The sequence below is a fragment of the Arachis stenosperma genome, chromosome 6, assembly GCF_014773155.1.
Source record: "Arachis stenosperma cultivar V10309 chromosome 6, arast.V10309.gnm1.PFL2, whole genome shotgun sequence".
NCBI classification, from domain to species: Eukaryota; Viridiplantae; Streptophyta; class Magnoliopsida; order Fabales; family Fabaceae; genus Arachis; species Arachis stenosperma.
In genome coordinates this window covers 344,972-361,060 of record NC_080382.1, presented here as the reverse complement: position 1 = coordinate 361,060, position 16,089 = coordinate 344,972, and the positions used below count along the sequence as shown (strand labels likewise).

General features: G+C 34.1%; 1 protein-coding gene across 1 annotated transcript; it reads left to right on the top strand.

The window, feature by feature from the left end:
• Positions 1-2,605: 2,605 nt before the first annotated feature.
• On the top strand, positions 2,606-10,210 carry LOC130932473 (uncharacterized). Its single transcript, XM_057861805.1, has 3 exons — positions 2,606-3,232; positions 8,133-8,300; positions 8,424-10,210. The coding sequence occupies exons 1-3, from the start codon at positions 2,681-2,683 to the stop codon at positions 10,095-10,097; spliced, it is 2,394 nt and encodes a 797-aa protein (XP_057717788.1). The 5' UTR covers positions 2,606-2,680; the 3' UTR covers positions 10,098-10,210.
• Positions 10,211-16,089: the final 5,879 nt, after the last annotated feature.

Below are 16,089 nucleotides of genomic sequence, written 5' to 3'. Positions count from 1 at the left end.
CATCAACATCCTAAAGTTAGAATCTTACTAGAAATTTTGTTATTCAAAGCAGTCAAAAATTGTCCATGGCCATTGCATATATGCAGTTAAGGTATCTTTATCACGTCTTTAACAGATTTCAATTTTTAACAATTATTTAATCCAGTAAGTCAGTAACAACAACAAAGTTAACTAACAACAATTATTATTACGAAAAAAATTAATACATAGGGCTAGAAGCTAGAACAAAGCAGAGTTGGCAGGGACAGTGGCTGGCAAGACAATGGCTGGCGTGGTGGTACAGAGCTGGTGCCTACGGGAAGTGGATGCGCCACGGAGGCAACAGGCGAGACTGACGACGACGGTTTCGGTTTTTGAAGCTCAAATGGTAGTGGCTGGACATTGGCTAGATATATAGAAGTTGCGCCGATGGCTTCGAAGATTGAAGTTGCGACGGCGACGGTGGGTGGATGGAAGTTACACCGGTGGGTGGACAGAAGTTACGCTGATGGTTTTGATGACGATGAGACGAAGGAGAACTGGAGAATAGAGGGTAATGGTTAAGAAAGTTAGGGTTGGAAAAGGAAAACGTGACCGTTTTTAGAAATTTTTTAAAAACCAACCAAATCACAGTTCGATTTGACTGACTGATTTCTATTCGATTCGACAGTCCAATGCCAGTTTTTCAATCTTTTGGTTTTGGCTTCTTTTAGAATCGTATTTAATAACGGTTCATAGTTCGAACCGATTTTCAACGGTTACGAAATTGAGGAATAATATTGACATAGCAGTGGCCTTGAAATAGAGCAATGCAACAGAAAAAAAAAAATTAAAACAAAAACTTTTGCATGAACGGAAAATTAACAATATAAAAATGAGATTTAAGTATGACCATCGGATATCTGCCGCCTTGTGTAACTAATTTGCCTACAAAACCACATGCACATTTAGGTGCCGGTTCAACCAAGGTCGTGTCACTGGGGAATGAGGATCTTTGTGGCCTCCCCTTTATCCATTAGCTACATTAGGGCATTAGGCTTCTCTCGTTGTCTATAGTCTATACTATTCACCGTTCCCCAAAAGTTTGTTTTGGTTACATATATGATGTATCTATTTCAAAATCATTCCATAAAAATATTCTTCCTCAATTTTACTGGTAGTGGTTGCAAAAATTGAGATAAAACACGTTATTCTTCAATTTCACTAGCAATGGAGTTAAATTGAGGTATAAAAAAATCATTGGAAATTAAGAGATAATATACACAAATATCATTCTTTGTACAATGATTTAAAATGAAATATAATTTCTAATAATAAATGCTAGTTCATTAAAAGGACTAGTATGTATGTATTTTCAAAATAAACTTGTATAGATAGCAACTAGCAACTAATGTGCATTTGGGTGAGAAGTGAGAAGAGAGTAGTATAGTTAAGTATGGCCACCCATAGGGAAAGGGAATCCAGTACCCTGGGTTAGAGGGAGCTATATACACCATTAACCAATGGGGGGTGGGTCATGCTGATTCATCTCCCTCCCTATAATCTACATTTCAAATGCCACTTGGTCGTTTCAATTCGTTTTATTTTTCTGTCTCCATCTTCTTATTTTAACACTTACATGATTTCATTGTCTTTGATATAATATATCTCGTTATCATTACATTAGAAGAAGATATGTTAGCTTCTTAATAGTAAAATAGTGCACACCCAACAATTCAAACAATAGCAACACCACTATTTTGGATGATTAACATTCCACATGAATAACGTTCTCATGGTCCAAAATTAAACATGTACTTAGTTCTGCACAGCTCCACAGTATAAGAAAGCTTTAATGCAACGGACGAAGAAAAATATTAGAGACAAACACTTGTTCCGACAAAGAAAAGTAACTGATCATTCCAAGTAGAGATACCACTAGCTTTTCTGCCATCAATATTTCTTTTTTTTCTCAAAGTATTTTCCAGTCACAGGGATTAATCTGTCACAAATAGAATTTTTTTTAACGATTTGTTATGGCCAATAATAAAATGTTATATATATCAGGTAAAATTCGAATACTCAACACTTATTAAAGTAGGTAAGTAAATTAACTACTTGACAATCCCAAATTGATTCATGCTTTTCCCTCTTGAGGCATAAGTCCTATTAGTTATTCCCCACTAACTTTGTTCTATTAACAAACATAGTACAATAGGAAGAAAGATAGCAGAAGTAAGGGTTATGGCGCTATCAAATCTACAAGAATAATTTGAAAACAAAAAAAAAATAATAAATAGTTACTATAAAATTTTAATGTGTGGTTTCAAAATTTTATATGTACTTTTTTGGGTGTGCCAATTTTTATGATCCATTGCTAATGAATTTTTTTTTTTACTCCCCAACATAATCGGAACATTGCGTCCTCTTGCTCTCGAATATTATTGTTCGGTTTAAAATAAAATATAGTATATGACAAAAAAACCTATAATTTAGTAATATGGCATGACATTTATTACTTGTATTAGCTAGCAAAATCCAAATAGTGTCCCTTTCTAATGCCTTATTGTCATTACTCATTACTTATTTGTCAAACCACACTTCACACATATGCCTTTATTAACTCCTCATCAAATACTTCACAAGCTACCAATTCAATTCACAATCTCAATTTTTTGTACTTCAAATTATATACTCCCTCTCATTATTAGTTAGTATTATCATGTCAAAGATTATAAACACAATTAGTAGCACAAGGGCAGAGGTGTGGCAAGCACGCTTAGGATCAGCCCTAAGGACCACTCTAGCATGCACCATAGTAGGTTGCACCTCCCTCTACGGCCCCGAATCCCTCCGGCGCTATCTCGAGTTCCCGGCCTTCTCGTATGTTACCACAATCCTCATAGTCTCGGACGCAACACTCGGTGACACCCTAAGAGGTTGTTGCCACGTCCTCTTTGCCACTATCCAGGTCATGATCGTTTCTCTTCTTAGCCTTCATGTGATAGGACCTACCAACTTCTCTAACCACACGGCCGCGATGATGGTCGCGGCCGGTTCATTTTTAGTGGCGCTTCCTGGATCGTTGGAGTTGGTGGCTAAGCGGATTGCATTCGGGCAATTAGTGATTGTTCATGTAAGCGCCGCAATAAATAGCGCCGCGGAAGCAGGGGTGACGGTTTACCCAATTCATGCCGCATCCTCCACAGCCCTTGGAGTTGTGGCTTCAATCCTTGCCATGTTGTTACCATATCCTCGCCTCGCCTATTATGAGGTAACCTAGCTTGTAGCAATATATATACATACATATATGCAAATTATGCATTCATTCATGTTTAGACATATTGAATTTGGAATTAGAAGAATAATCCTTATGAAATCTTGTTAGGGAAACTTTTTTACATGTATCATCGGGAAAAATGGTAATTCTTTTTGCGATTATGCTACGTATACACTAAAATCAGCTACTAAATCAGTCGTCAATATAAAATATATGTAGAAGTATAAATACATATTAAAAATAAATTAAACCACATACATATTTACACACAAATATATTGATGATTAATTTTTGTATACAAATAATATTTTTATTCTTTTTGACATCGATTTAATTTATAATTATATTTGGTGTGCATCTAAATCAACCACTAATATAAAATATATATTAAAAAAATTAAACTATACCTATATTTATATACAAATATACTATGATTAATTATAATATATACTTAGCCTTTTGTTTAACATAAAAGAATTTTTTTAAAGAAAATTACTTGTTTTTATTACTTATTACTTATTAGTGATGAGTCCACCTTGGGGTATATGCCTATCATCCCTCGAAAATACTACGAAGTAGTTCCATGAAATTAGTAGATGGATGACATCACACTAGAAGTTAAAAGTTTTTTTATGTCGAATATAATTTTAAAATAAAAAGTGATGTAGCACTATTTTTTTTGTTGGTAGAGAGTGATATATAACAATTATTGTTACTTTTAGTTAGAAGACTTATTTGATGTAATATTCTCCGACGGCGGTGTATATATAAATTATTACTTATTGAATAAATTTATTTGTATACTTTCTTTATTTATCTATTTTTATAAAATCCATGACTTAATCTGAAATTTATATTTCATGCATTACTTTTTTCTAAAAAAAAAATCTGTCAAACAATTAATTTTTTTGTTTTCTTTCATTTGTTTCAAATTAGCGTTATACAGCGGAACGCTAACCTTCATCTTTATTTGTGAAAGAAATTAAGAAAGCAACTTTCATTTATTTTTGAGTAAATTTCTTTTTCGCCCCCTATGTTTTTCTAATGAGAAAAAATTTTAAGTAACTTTTATAATTATTTTGAAAAGATCTTCAATAAAAATAAAATATTTTTTTTATTTTTTTATTTTTATGAAACTGATTAATCTATTTATTAATATTTTTTTATATTAATAGAATAAGTCTAAATAACATGTTAAATTATTAATTTATCTGTTAAAAGCTAATAGGATTGATAAATTCTTTTTATTGAGAGTCTTATTGTCTTTTAAGGATAATTGTCAAGGCCGTAAAAATTAAATAGAGGATATATTAGTGATTAACGTGTCACATAAACATGTTCTGAAGAGAGATCATTAACAGTGGGGAGCTCTACCGGAGAGATCATTAACAGTGGGGAGCTCTACCGGAGAGATTTCGGGGAGAAATCAAGTGAGATAACATAAGATGAAAAAACACTACATCCAACTCAAAACCTTGAGGTGCCAAATTAATGGATCTCTCATCTTATAAACTCCTCACTCTTCCTTGCTTTCTTTGATGTGGGACTAACTTCAACACTTCTCACACTTGCAACACTAACAATCTCCCTCTCAACTCCCCTCTAGCTCCTCCACCACATATGAGTATTCGTCCATCACACCGCTGCAAAACACCGCAGGACACGCCGCTCGGAAGACTTTCGATATTTCACCTTGAATACTCCTTAAACTAGACCGATTAAAATCGGAGAGATTTCGGGAAGAAATCAAGTGAGATAACATAAGATGAAAAGACACCACATCCAACTCAAAACCTTAAGGTATCAAGTTAATGGATTTCTCATCTTATAAACTCCTCACTATTCAGCAAAGGATGACGAAAATACTTACATCAGTGGCGGAGCTTGAAACAAAATTTTGGGGGGGACAGATAGAAGATAATTGTTCCCAAATTTGAAGCCGTTTTTCAGAGTATCGTTCCAAAGAATTAAGGTCAAACTCATCAGATGTAACTCTTTAAACTTTTGAAGGTTGTATCTTACTTTCTTCGTGATTCATTGAAGTAGAAAAACTATTTACAGATGTTGATATTGTAAAAATTATATATTTTCCTTCTTGAATATTAGCCTTCCTCTTAAAAAATGCATCATCAACTCTTTGATTTTTTATAATTATTTTATATAAAAATTTGAATATATATCCAATAAAATATATAAAAAAATTAGAAGGACAAATATTAAAATTTATAATATTTATTAAATTTTTTATCAATTTATACAAATACAATAATATCAATACTTATTGAATATTCTAATATTTTTTATCATATAAAAAATTAAATTAAATAAATAGTAAAATATAAAATAATATTTAATTACATAAATAAAAAATACCTAATTTTTTATATTTGAACTCAAAGGTAGAAGGAGTGTTGCTTATTGAATAGAGAGCTGCGAAATGCGAATACACTCAATTCAGTCCAAATTCGATATGTTTTGAATGTTTAAAACTAAAACTATTGTGCAATAAAAACAAGAAATGAAGATTGAACTTTAGTATTTTAAGTCATAATAAAATATTTGAGCCAACTGAACTATTTTTTATTTTTTGAAAAAGTATTACTAATTTTTTTAATAAAAGTTTGGGGGGCCATGGCCACCCCTTGTCTGAACTAAGCTCCGCCACTGACTTACATGTAACGTAACTTGTATGACCGCCCTTGATCAATTATACGTGAATAATAACCATTCGATTAGGATTGTTTAACTCCTATATAATCATCAAAATGACTCCTAAAATTTAAATACTAAATTTTAAATTGTAAAATTTAAATTCTGGATCTTATATTGTAAATCATAAACTCTGAATTATAAATTTTAGACTCTAAATTTTAAATTTTAAATTTTAATTTTTAAATTTTAAATTTAAATTATTAATATAAAATATAATAAATGAAGAGTTAAGATTTATTTAATTAATAAAGAGTATAGTATGTTTTACTTAATAAAAAATGTTTAAAAATGTGTCAAATTATACTATTATTATTATTATTATTATTATTATTATTATTATTATTATTATTATAGTCTTCCACTCACATGAAGGCTGTGAAGCGGGAGCGAGGGTGGTAGTTACAACATACAAAAACCACAAGCAACGTACAAGAGTAACAAGAATATTCAACCAAATAAATTCCAAAGAAACAAATCAAAATCATAGGATAATCTTACTAACTTCCCCCTTAATACAAAATCAAATTCCTTGCCCTGCAGCCTCCAGTAGTCCCTCTCCATTCTATTAATTACATAGCATATGCATTTTATTTCATTTTTTCTTTTTCTTTCTTAGTGATTACATCTTACAAAATAATTTATTCGTGAAAGTTAAAATACAGCAATTATTAGTTTAGAGCAAGCAATGCTCGTCATGTCAACAAGAAAAATTAAAGAAATATTACTAAAATATGAAAAAGTGACCAAATCTAATTGAGAAGAGTAAATGATGAGCCAAATAACATTGTTAATGTGCAAGAGCAATAATACTTCATTGTGATGCTGAGAAAAAAATATAAATAGAATAATACCAACAGAATGTTAGTTTTTTTTTTTTTTAGACAGTATAGTAGTGTTAGTCTAAGCTTAAAGAAACCACCTTCTTTAATACGATCTTAAATTTGATCCTAAAATTTACCTGTATATGACATCAAGATAACACTAGAAAATCGAAAAGTTAACAAAAAAAAAAAAAAAACATAAAATGATATAATTTATGTTATCTAATGGCCAATCTATCTACCACCAATTGACTAATGGCAAAATTTATGCTAGAGGGTTTGTTTTAGTATTATCATGGAAAATACATTAAGAGAAACATTTTGTATATTTAATTTTCCCCTTATATATAGATATTATACACATCCTTTGTTAATGAAACCTTTTTATCTGTATGTAATGACTAGACGTCACAAAAAAAAATTTTCCGTTGACCCTTGAGATATGTTCCAATGAGATAGGAGCAATCTTAGCTTGTTTCCATGTGCATGTTTCCACACATGTTTGTTAGATAGAAAGGTTAACATGGCTGAGTGTACATTATACAACATCATTTGAGTGATTAGGGAGAAATAATAATTAAAATTAAGCGAATAAGAAATAAGTCAACACTTGTTTTAGATAAGCAAAAGCTTGGTTTTCCCCCCTTCCCAAAATCTTCTGTCCCTCCTTCCCGAATATTACAATGGTTTATAGGAATATACTTGCAAGTTTTTTAGAATATTTTTTGAAGACATTTAATATAGGTTTAATTATTACTCCTAAGTACTTATGAGTACTTAGATAAACTATATCTATACTCATGCCGTTCATAAATTGACTTTTTAACTAAACATGCAAGATAATAATGGATTATAGATAGGTGAAATACTACTTTCTCTACTTTAGTTTTCGTTCGATCTTTTAGAGCATACAATATCACTTTATTATAATAGTTTGAGAATGATTTAGTTAAGTGTTTTTTAAGAATGATAATGGGAAGGATAGAAGCGAATTTCAGCCTTATCCAATTTCACTCTACTTTATTCTATTCTATATAAATTCTACTTTGTTATTACTTGTAGGTAGTAAAAATTTGCACCTTAATTCGTCCTGCAAAATATCCACCTTGATTCTATCCATTCCTAATCTCTTGTGAGTTGTACTGTCATCGCTAAGTGCCCCATGAATCCATGAGCTCATGACCATGTGCGCAGAATAATTTCTCTCCACATAAGAATTGAGTCCTTTGACTTTTAACACCAATTGTTGTTGTTGTTTTTCTTTCTTTCTTATATACCTTAATGAAAGTTCAGACATATGTCCGCCTTAGCGCAATTTTTTTATAATTATTGGCTCCTTTTGTGCAATTTGTACTTTTCAGGTGAGGAAACTCTACCGATTATACACTGATAACATATCTGAAAGGTTAAATTGGAATATAGACACCATCACTGCCTCAGATTGTTCAACTGCTGTTGGTTTTTCCAATCAATCCATGACCCTCTCTACAATAGGAGCCAAGCTTTTCCAGAGAATCGAAGTTAACATGGTAAGCTTTCAAAAATAACCAAAAGCATGGGATTGAACATTACTTGCATATTCAGTTAATTAGTTTCCTAGTAATAGCTATGAATTAATTATAATATTTGGTCATCTTTTTCTCACTAAAAAGAAAGGCATGCATTGGGAAAGGCCTCATAATCCTCACTGCATAGACCCAAAGGAGAGACTGCAAGACTTGGAGGTACCAATCAGAGGGATGGACATTGCTTTATCAAGTTGCACTTCTTTTCCCATCGATGTCATTGATGAAGAACTCAGAGGTGTCTTGACCCATTGCAAAGGAAGATTCAGCCAAAAATTAGATCAACAAGGCAAGTGTTTTGCACCTTTTGATGCAACCACCAGCTTAGAGACCAAGAAGGAAATTTTGAACAGAAGCATTTCCAAAGCCTATAAAGATCTTCCAACTTCATTCTTCTTGTATTGTTTGCAACTTCTCCTAGACAATTCACCTGTGACAAAGAAAATTGACCACATGGTGGAGAAAACAAAGAAAATTGGTGATTCGGAAAGGATCTTCAGAAAGATAGCAGAGGTTGTTATGAACTTTATGCCTAGCACTCACAACTTGGTTTTTGCATTCAAGTGCTCCCTTTCATTAGGTCTTGCTGTCTTCTTCGGTTTGACATATAATAAGGAAAATGGATATTGGTCAGGACTCACAATCGCTATCAGTTTTGATACTAGACGCCAACCAACGTTCTCGGTTGCAAATGCGCGCGGACAGGGAACAGCAATGGGATCAATCTATGGGGTTCTTTGTTGCTCCATTTTCCATAAATATGCGGATTTGAGGTTGTTGCCTCTTCTACCATGGCTGGTTTTCTATACTTTTCTTAGGCATAGCAAAATGTATGGGCAATCTGGTGCGATTTCAGCTGTTATAGGAGCCTCACTTATCCTTGGTAGGAAGCATTACGGCCCTCCAACTCAATTCGCAATAACGAGAATCACCGAGGCCACAATAGGACTCGTTTGCTTCATCATTGTAGAGATTCTAGTGAGTCCCTCAAGAGCAACAACTCTAGCGAAAACAGCACTTTCGGAAAGCTTGGGAACACTTCAAGATTGCATTACCAAAGACATGCCAATGCCATCTATAAGTTCTCAAGCACTAAGAGAAGGACAAAATAAGATGAAATCTCTGGTGTGTCAATTGGAAGCATTTATAGCAGAAGCTGATTTGGAGCCAAATTTCTGGTTCCTTCCATTTCATGGTGCTTGCTACCAAAAGATGCTCGAATCTCTATCAAGGACAGCAGACCTCTTACTCTTTGTGGCATACTCAATGGAACAACTCACACAATTATCACAGAAGGGTAATGGAGGATCCGAGGTCGACCTACAAAACGGAATGAATGAGACTATAGAGAATTTTAAGAACAAAGTTGGCCCGACATTGAAATGCCTCGAAGAGATAACAAAGATGAAGTCGCTTAAGAAACTAGAGAAAGAGTTGAAGAAAAGAAATCTTCCTTGTGATATTGAGTCAGGAGAATATCCCAATGCAGAAACATTCTTGATTGGAGATGAGGACGTGGAAATCATTTTGGGGACTTTCTTCAAACACCTGGAGGGCATAACTAGCAGAACTCACACTAACAGAGATGAGGAAATGCTTTTTCATTACAGTTGCTTGGGATTCTGCATTAGTAACTTGGTGAGAGAAATCATAAAAATTGAGAACCAAGTAAGAGAACTAATTATGTGGGAGAATCCATCAAATCAAGCGAACATGAAAGAAATTTGTTGTAAGATTAGCACCTTGTGTTCACTGTCATAAGTGAACACAAGAAGTAACTTTTCCTTGTGAATTATTAACCAATGTCGATGGTATCTTATTGTAAAATTATCTAACTAAAATAACAAGAGAAATGATGGCATCTTATTTTGTTACACACATTGTCTACAATATTATACTCACTAGAAAAGAATTATCACTCAACCAAATTATGAATTTGCTTCTGTTTTCAATGCAAAGAATTGGAAGAGAATGACTCTATTGTACCGCTAGATCTAGCTGGTTTCATTTCTTCCAAATTGGTTAAAGGTCTCAAGGGCTAAAGAAATAGGGGATCGAGCCGGCGAGCCCAGTAGTTCAGAAAACAGAGGAGAGAGTTCCAGAGAGCATAGTTTTCAGAACCGAACCGTCAACCCATACTATATTTTTTACATCAGCATATATTACGCCAATACAATTTTAACAAAAATTAGTTAAAAAGAGTAATGTTAGTTATAAAAAAAATTAAAGTTTAAATTAAAACAATTAAAATTTCAATAGCCACTTTAAAAATTTGAGACAAATTTCATTTGAGTCTTCATTGCAGAAAAACTATTCAAAAGGTTCCAGCAAAGCTTGCTTCATAAAAATGATTAAATGGCGGTTACGATAGTGATAAACTTGTAAAAATTTAACAATTTCCTAAAATACTTCTGAAAGACCTACAACTTTCGTAAGTTGATAATTTGATTTAGTTACTAACATCACAGTTGTCAAATATCTGACTAGGTAAATATACGTAATAACAAACTCGGCTTTAACAACAAATTGACAAATTGGATAAATATCAACATCTACGCATTATTATAGCTAACTTAATCATCATAAGGAGTTAAGGACGGTGCGATTCATATGACCAAATTTAACCCACCTTAATTAAGAATATGCAAGTATTTGATCACCATTATTGACCATGGAAAATTTTCAACAAAAAGAAAAGAAAATCCAACAAAAATGAATCAACCAACTTATGAAGAAAAAACACCACCTATTACATAAGAGTGTTGATGGTCTAATAATATTTAGAATATTAAATAATTCTAGTAATAAAGTATGATTTTTAACAATTATTAAATAGTTTTTATTTAATGTTATTTATAAATTAATCTTTTATTTATTATTATTTAATTTTAAAATTTATATTTTATTTTATAAATTATTACTTTATTATTTATTTTTTTTATTTTAAAATTTTATCTTCAATTTTTTTAATTTTATTTTGATTTAAATATCATAATCTTATCTTTTACCATACTAAGGTTAATAATTAGTACATAATTTATCATTAATTTGTTTTTAGTTGTCTAATTGTATAATTGTAATAGTTTATAATCTCTTTGATTATCAATTTGTTCGCCATTTATCTATCTTTTGATTATCAATTTTTGTTCATCGTTATGCGATCTTTGCGGAAATTGTAATACATAGAAATCTAATCGATTTTTTTTATTGTAGTAATCATTAGTTCGCGAAAGAATCTTTTTTCATCTTAAGTTGTTCAGAAAACAATTCGATTGTTTTATTCAAAAATCGATTAGTTATAAAAGATTAAGAAAAAAATTTGTTGATTCATATTGTCAAAATATTTATCAAAATTACTATTAATAGAAGATCTATTTTGTTTTTTTTTAATTGTTAATAAACATAAATAATGAATAATTAAATGATAATTATTGATAGAAGGGAGTCGAGCTCATAATAGTTTCTTATACACAGCTAGCTAGGAATCAGCATTATGTACATGTTAGTTAGATAGTTTTGGAGTTTGTTAGGAGAATGCCAGCTTGGCACTAGTTAGTTAGAGATTAATTTAAGCCTTTTGGATATTTGTAATCACAAGACACTATATATATAAACCTACATGTAACTAGTTAGAAGAGTGAGATTCATCATTATAGAAATGTGAATACAAGAGAGCAATTTCTCTCTCTGCGTTCATAGCTCTCTGCTTTTTCTCTATGCATAATTTCTCTCTTTGTAAGCTTCTGAACGTAACCTTTTATCATGGTGCGGTGAGCGTGGAAGGAGCTGAAAAAGAAGTCGAATGATGAATCCATTGTTACGATTGAATTGCTCTTCCAAGTTCGTGTTCGAAGCAATATTCACCTTCTCATCTTGATCTACTCTTCAGTTTTTCTTTTCTCTACTTACCTCCATTCTTCCCCTTCACGTTTGAACTCATTCGATAGAGCTGATGAGAGTTGCTCCATTTCTCGTCTAATCGTCACACTGATAGAGATTTGGAGGCTCCGATCACGAGATCGAATGTGAAAGATCCTGGATCTATTTCAAAATCTCTCGAAGAATCCAGTAAAGACAGATCTTGAGACTGTGTAATGGCCGACTCAGAAGGCAACTCGAACAAGGAAGATCAACAATTCTCGGCTTCAGATCTTCAAAAACTGGCGAAATTGATGAATCTTCAGCTGGCATTGATGCATAATCAAATGCCTCAAGCAGGGAAGACGAGCTGGAACCTGCTACAAGATGTTTCGAGTCTATTTTATCTCCAGCCTGGCGACAATCCAGGTATACCTCTCACAACGAATCCATTAACAATTCTAAACTATCACTCTTGGTCGAAGTCAGTTTTGTTGTCCTTGAAATCAAAGAACAAGCTAGGTTTCATCGACGGTTTCCTCCCAAAACCAAACAGATCTGACGATTCATTTCAGGCCTGGGATAGGTGTAATACTCTAGTCTTGTCTTGGCTGCATGCATCTATTAGTAGTGAAATTTTGCATAGTATTCTATCATGCAATGTAGCGTGTGATCTCTGAGAAGATCTTAGGCACTGATTTTATCAGGGAAATTTGTTCAGAATTACAGAATTGGAAGAGGAAATGTTTGCGATTAAACAAGGAGATTCCTCCATCACATCTTATTTTACAAGACTCAAAGTTTTATGGGAGGAACTGGATGAATTCCAACCAATTATAAAATGTGAATGTGATGACTCACGCTCATGCGGCATTGAGCTTATGAAGAAGTATAGGTCTCAAACTCACATTGTTCGATTATTGAGAGGATTGAATGACGATTACCCAATGGCCAGATCTCAGATCATGCTCATTAAGCCACTCCTTGATATGAATGAGGTTTATTCATTAATGTTGCAGCAAGAGCGCCAGCTACCACGCTCAAGCCACGACGATGGGAAGCTGTTAATAAATGCTGCCATGAACTTCAATAACCCCTCTAATAATCGTTTTTGTGGAAGTAGGCAAGATGACTCACGTGGCAGGGGAAGGGGGCGCTGCAACCGGGGGAGAGGCACTAATGGATGTGGTCAATTGAGGAAGTGCTCGCACTGTGGAAGGACTGGACATTTAGTTGACACATGCTACCATAAGCATGGTTTTCCTCCTCACTACAAGCATAGTTCTGACCTAAAAACCATCAACAATGTGAACACTGATGAAGATTTGCAAAAGATCAGTGAGCCCCATTTGGAAGATAGTGAGAGCTTGGACTACCTGTTTTCGAAGGAACAAAAACAAGCTTTAATTGAGTTATTCCACAACCATGGTGGCAAGCCTGCTCAAAACATCAATCTGGCTACTGAAGTCTATGCTCCATCCAAAGGTATATACAAAATTTTATCTATCTCCAAACATAAATTGAAGTGCACAGATTGGATTCTCGATACAGGTGCCACGGCACATGTGGCTTGTTCTTTAAAATTGTTCACTAGTTTTCAAAGAGTAAATCCAATCACACTTCAATTGCCAGATGGTTCAAGAATTGTCACTGCCATCAGCGGGACAATCAATTTTTCAACCAAATTTCAACTTCAAAATTTTCTATATGTTCCATCCTTTACTTTCAACCTTATCTCTATTTCAAAAGCTACCGCATCCCTTTTATGCCAATTTACGTTCAATGATTTGAATTGTGAGATCCAGGATAAGATGAGCTTGAGGATGATTGGCACTGCTAAACTAACTACAGGCCTGTATATATTGGACTCTGCCCATATGCATACACTGCACTCACTCTCACAGCACTCTCAATTAGTCAATAAGGAAGGTTGTGTTAATAATGTTGTAAATAAGTCCGATTTGGCAGCCCTATGGCATAGTAGACTAGGACATAGTGCTAATACTAGAATGGAGGCTATGCAAAAGTACTATGATTTTCTTCAGAGTCAAATGAAACATGTCCCTTGTGAACCCTGCCATTTTACTAAGCAAAAATGCCTTCATTTCCTTCTTAGCATAACAAAATTCACTTCTTGTTTTGATATCATCCACATGGACATTTGGGGGCCATCGGCTGTTGCTTCTAGTCAAGGCCATAAATATTTCTTGTCCATTATGGATGATAAGAGCAGGTTCACCTAGGCATATTTCATGAAGAGCAAAGCTGAAGTAGCGCATTTAGTTCCCATTTTTGTACAATTGATTGATACACAATTTCAAAAACGAATAAAATGCATAAGAAGTGATAATGGCAAAGAGTTCCTACTGCACTCTTTTTATGAATCAAAAGGAATCATTCATCAAACTACTTGTGTGGAAACTCTACAACAAAATGGAGTCGTGGAGCGCAAGCATCAAGATATGTTAAATATGGCTAGAGCGCTTATTTTTCAAAGTCATTTGCCTCATCAGCTTTGGACTTTTGCTATAGCTCATGCCATACATATCTTGAACCGTGTTTTCTCTAGCTCTATAAATGCATCAAGTCCCTTTCAAGAATTGTTCCACTCTTTACCTGACATCTCTTATTTTCGAACTTTTGGGTGTTTGACCTTTGCTTCCACCCTAAGTGCTCACAGAAAGAAACTAGAAAAGAGAGCAAGAAAGGCTGCTTTCTTGGGGTTTAAAATGAATATTAAAGGTTTTTTATTGATGGATCTATACTCAAAAGAGATTTTTCTCTCAAGAGATGTCATCTTCTATGAGGACATTTTTCCCTTTCACCAATACAATGCTTTTAATGATTCACACGGTGCATCTATTTTGGATACCTTGCCATTCTATCATAATGATTTAGCACATTATGCTTCTGCACAATCCTCTTCTATTGTGCCTCAAATGCTGCCAGTTCGTTCACACATACCTTCAAGCACACAAACACATCACCCTACTCATGCATCCTTAGATCAGCAGGTGTCACCCTTGCATTCTCCACACTTGCATGCTGATCACAACATGCCAACATTTGCTTCAAGCCCCATCTAACTCACCATCACATGATCATGTCGCTTTAGAACAACCTCATGTAGACCAGCATCTTAGGCACTCAAATAGGATTAGAAAGCCACCTGCATGTTTAGCAGATTTTCAATGTATGCAGGTTCTATGTGAATCAGATTCTTCCTCTGGTGCCTCATTCTCATTTTCACGGCATCTTATCTCTCAATTCATTTCGTATGAACATCTCTCCCCGTCTCACAAAGCCCTTTCCATCGCCATCGACAATCTCACCGAACCTCAAAGTTTTGAGCAAGCTATTCAGCATGATTGTTGGCGCAAGGCAATTAGGGTTGAACTTCTGGCCCTCGAAACCAACAAAACCTGGGTAATCACCACTCTTCCAAAGGAAAAGCACGCCTTTGGGTGCAAGTGGGTCTTCAAGACCAAACTCAAGCCAGACGGATCGGTAGAACGCCACAAGGCCAGGTTGGTGGCAAAGGGCTACACTCAATTAGCTGGATTTGACTACTTTGATACATTTTCTCCTGTGGCAAAAATGTCCACATTTCGGGTTTTGCTGGCTCTCGCAGCTCAGAAGGGTTGGTTCCTTCACCAACTCGACGTGAAAATGGCATTCCTCCATGGGGATCTTCCTGAGACTGTGTATATGAAGCTTCTCTCCGGTCTTTCCGCACCTCGCAACAGTGTGTGCAAACTTGAGCGGTCTCTCTATGGTCTTAAGTAGGCAAGTCGGCAGTGGAATCATAAATTGTGCTCTGTTTTGAAGGCGTCAGGCTACACGCAATTGCGAGCTGATCATTCTCTATTCACCAAAGGCAGCTCAACTGCCTTCA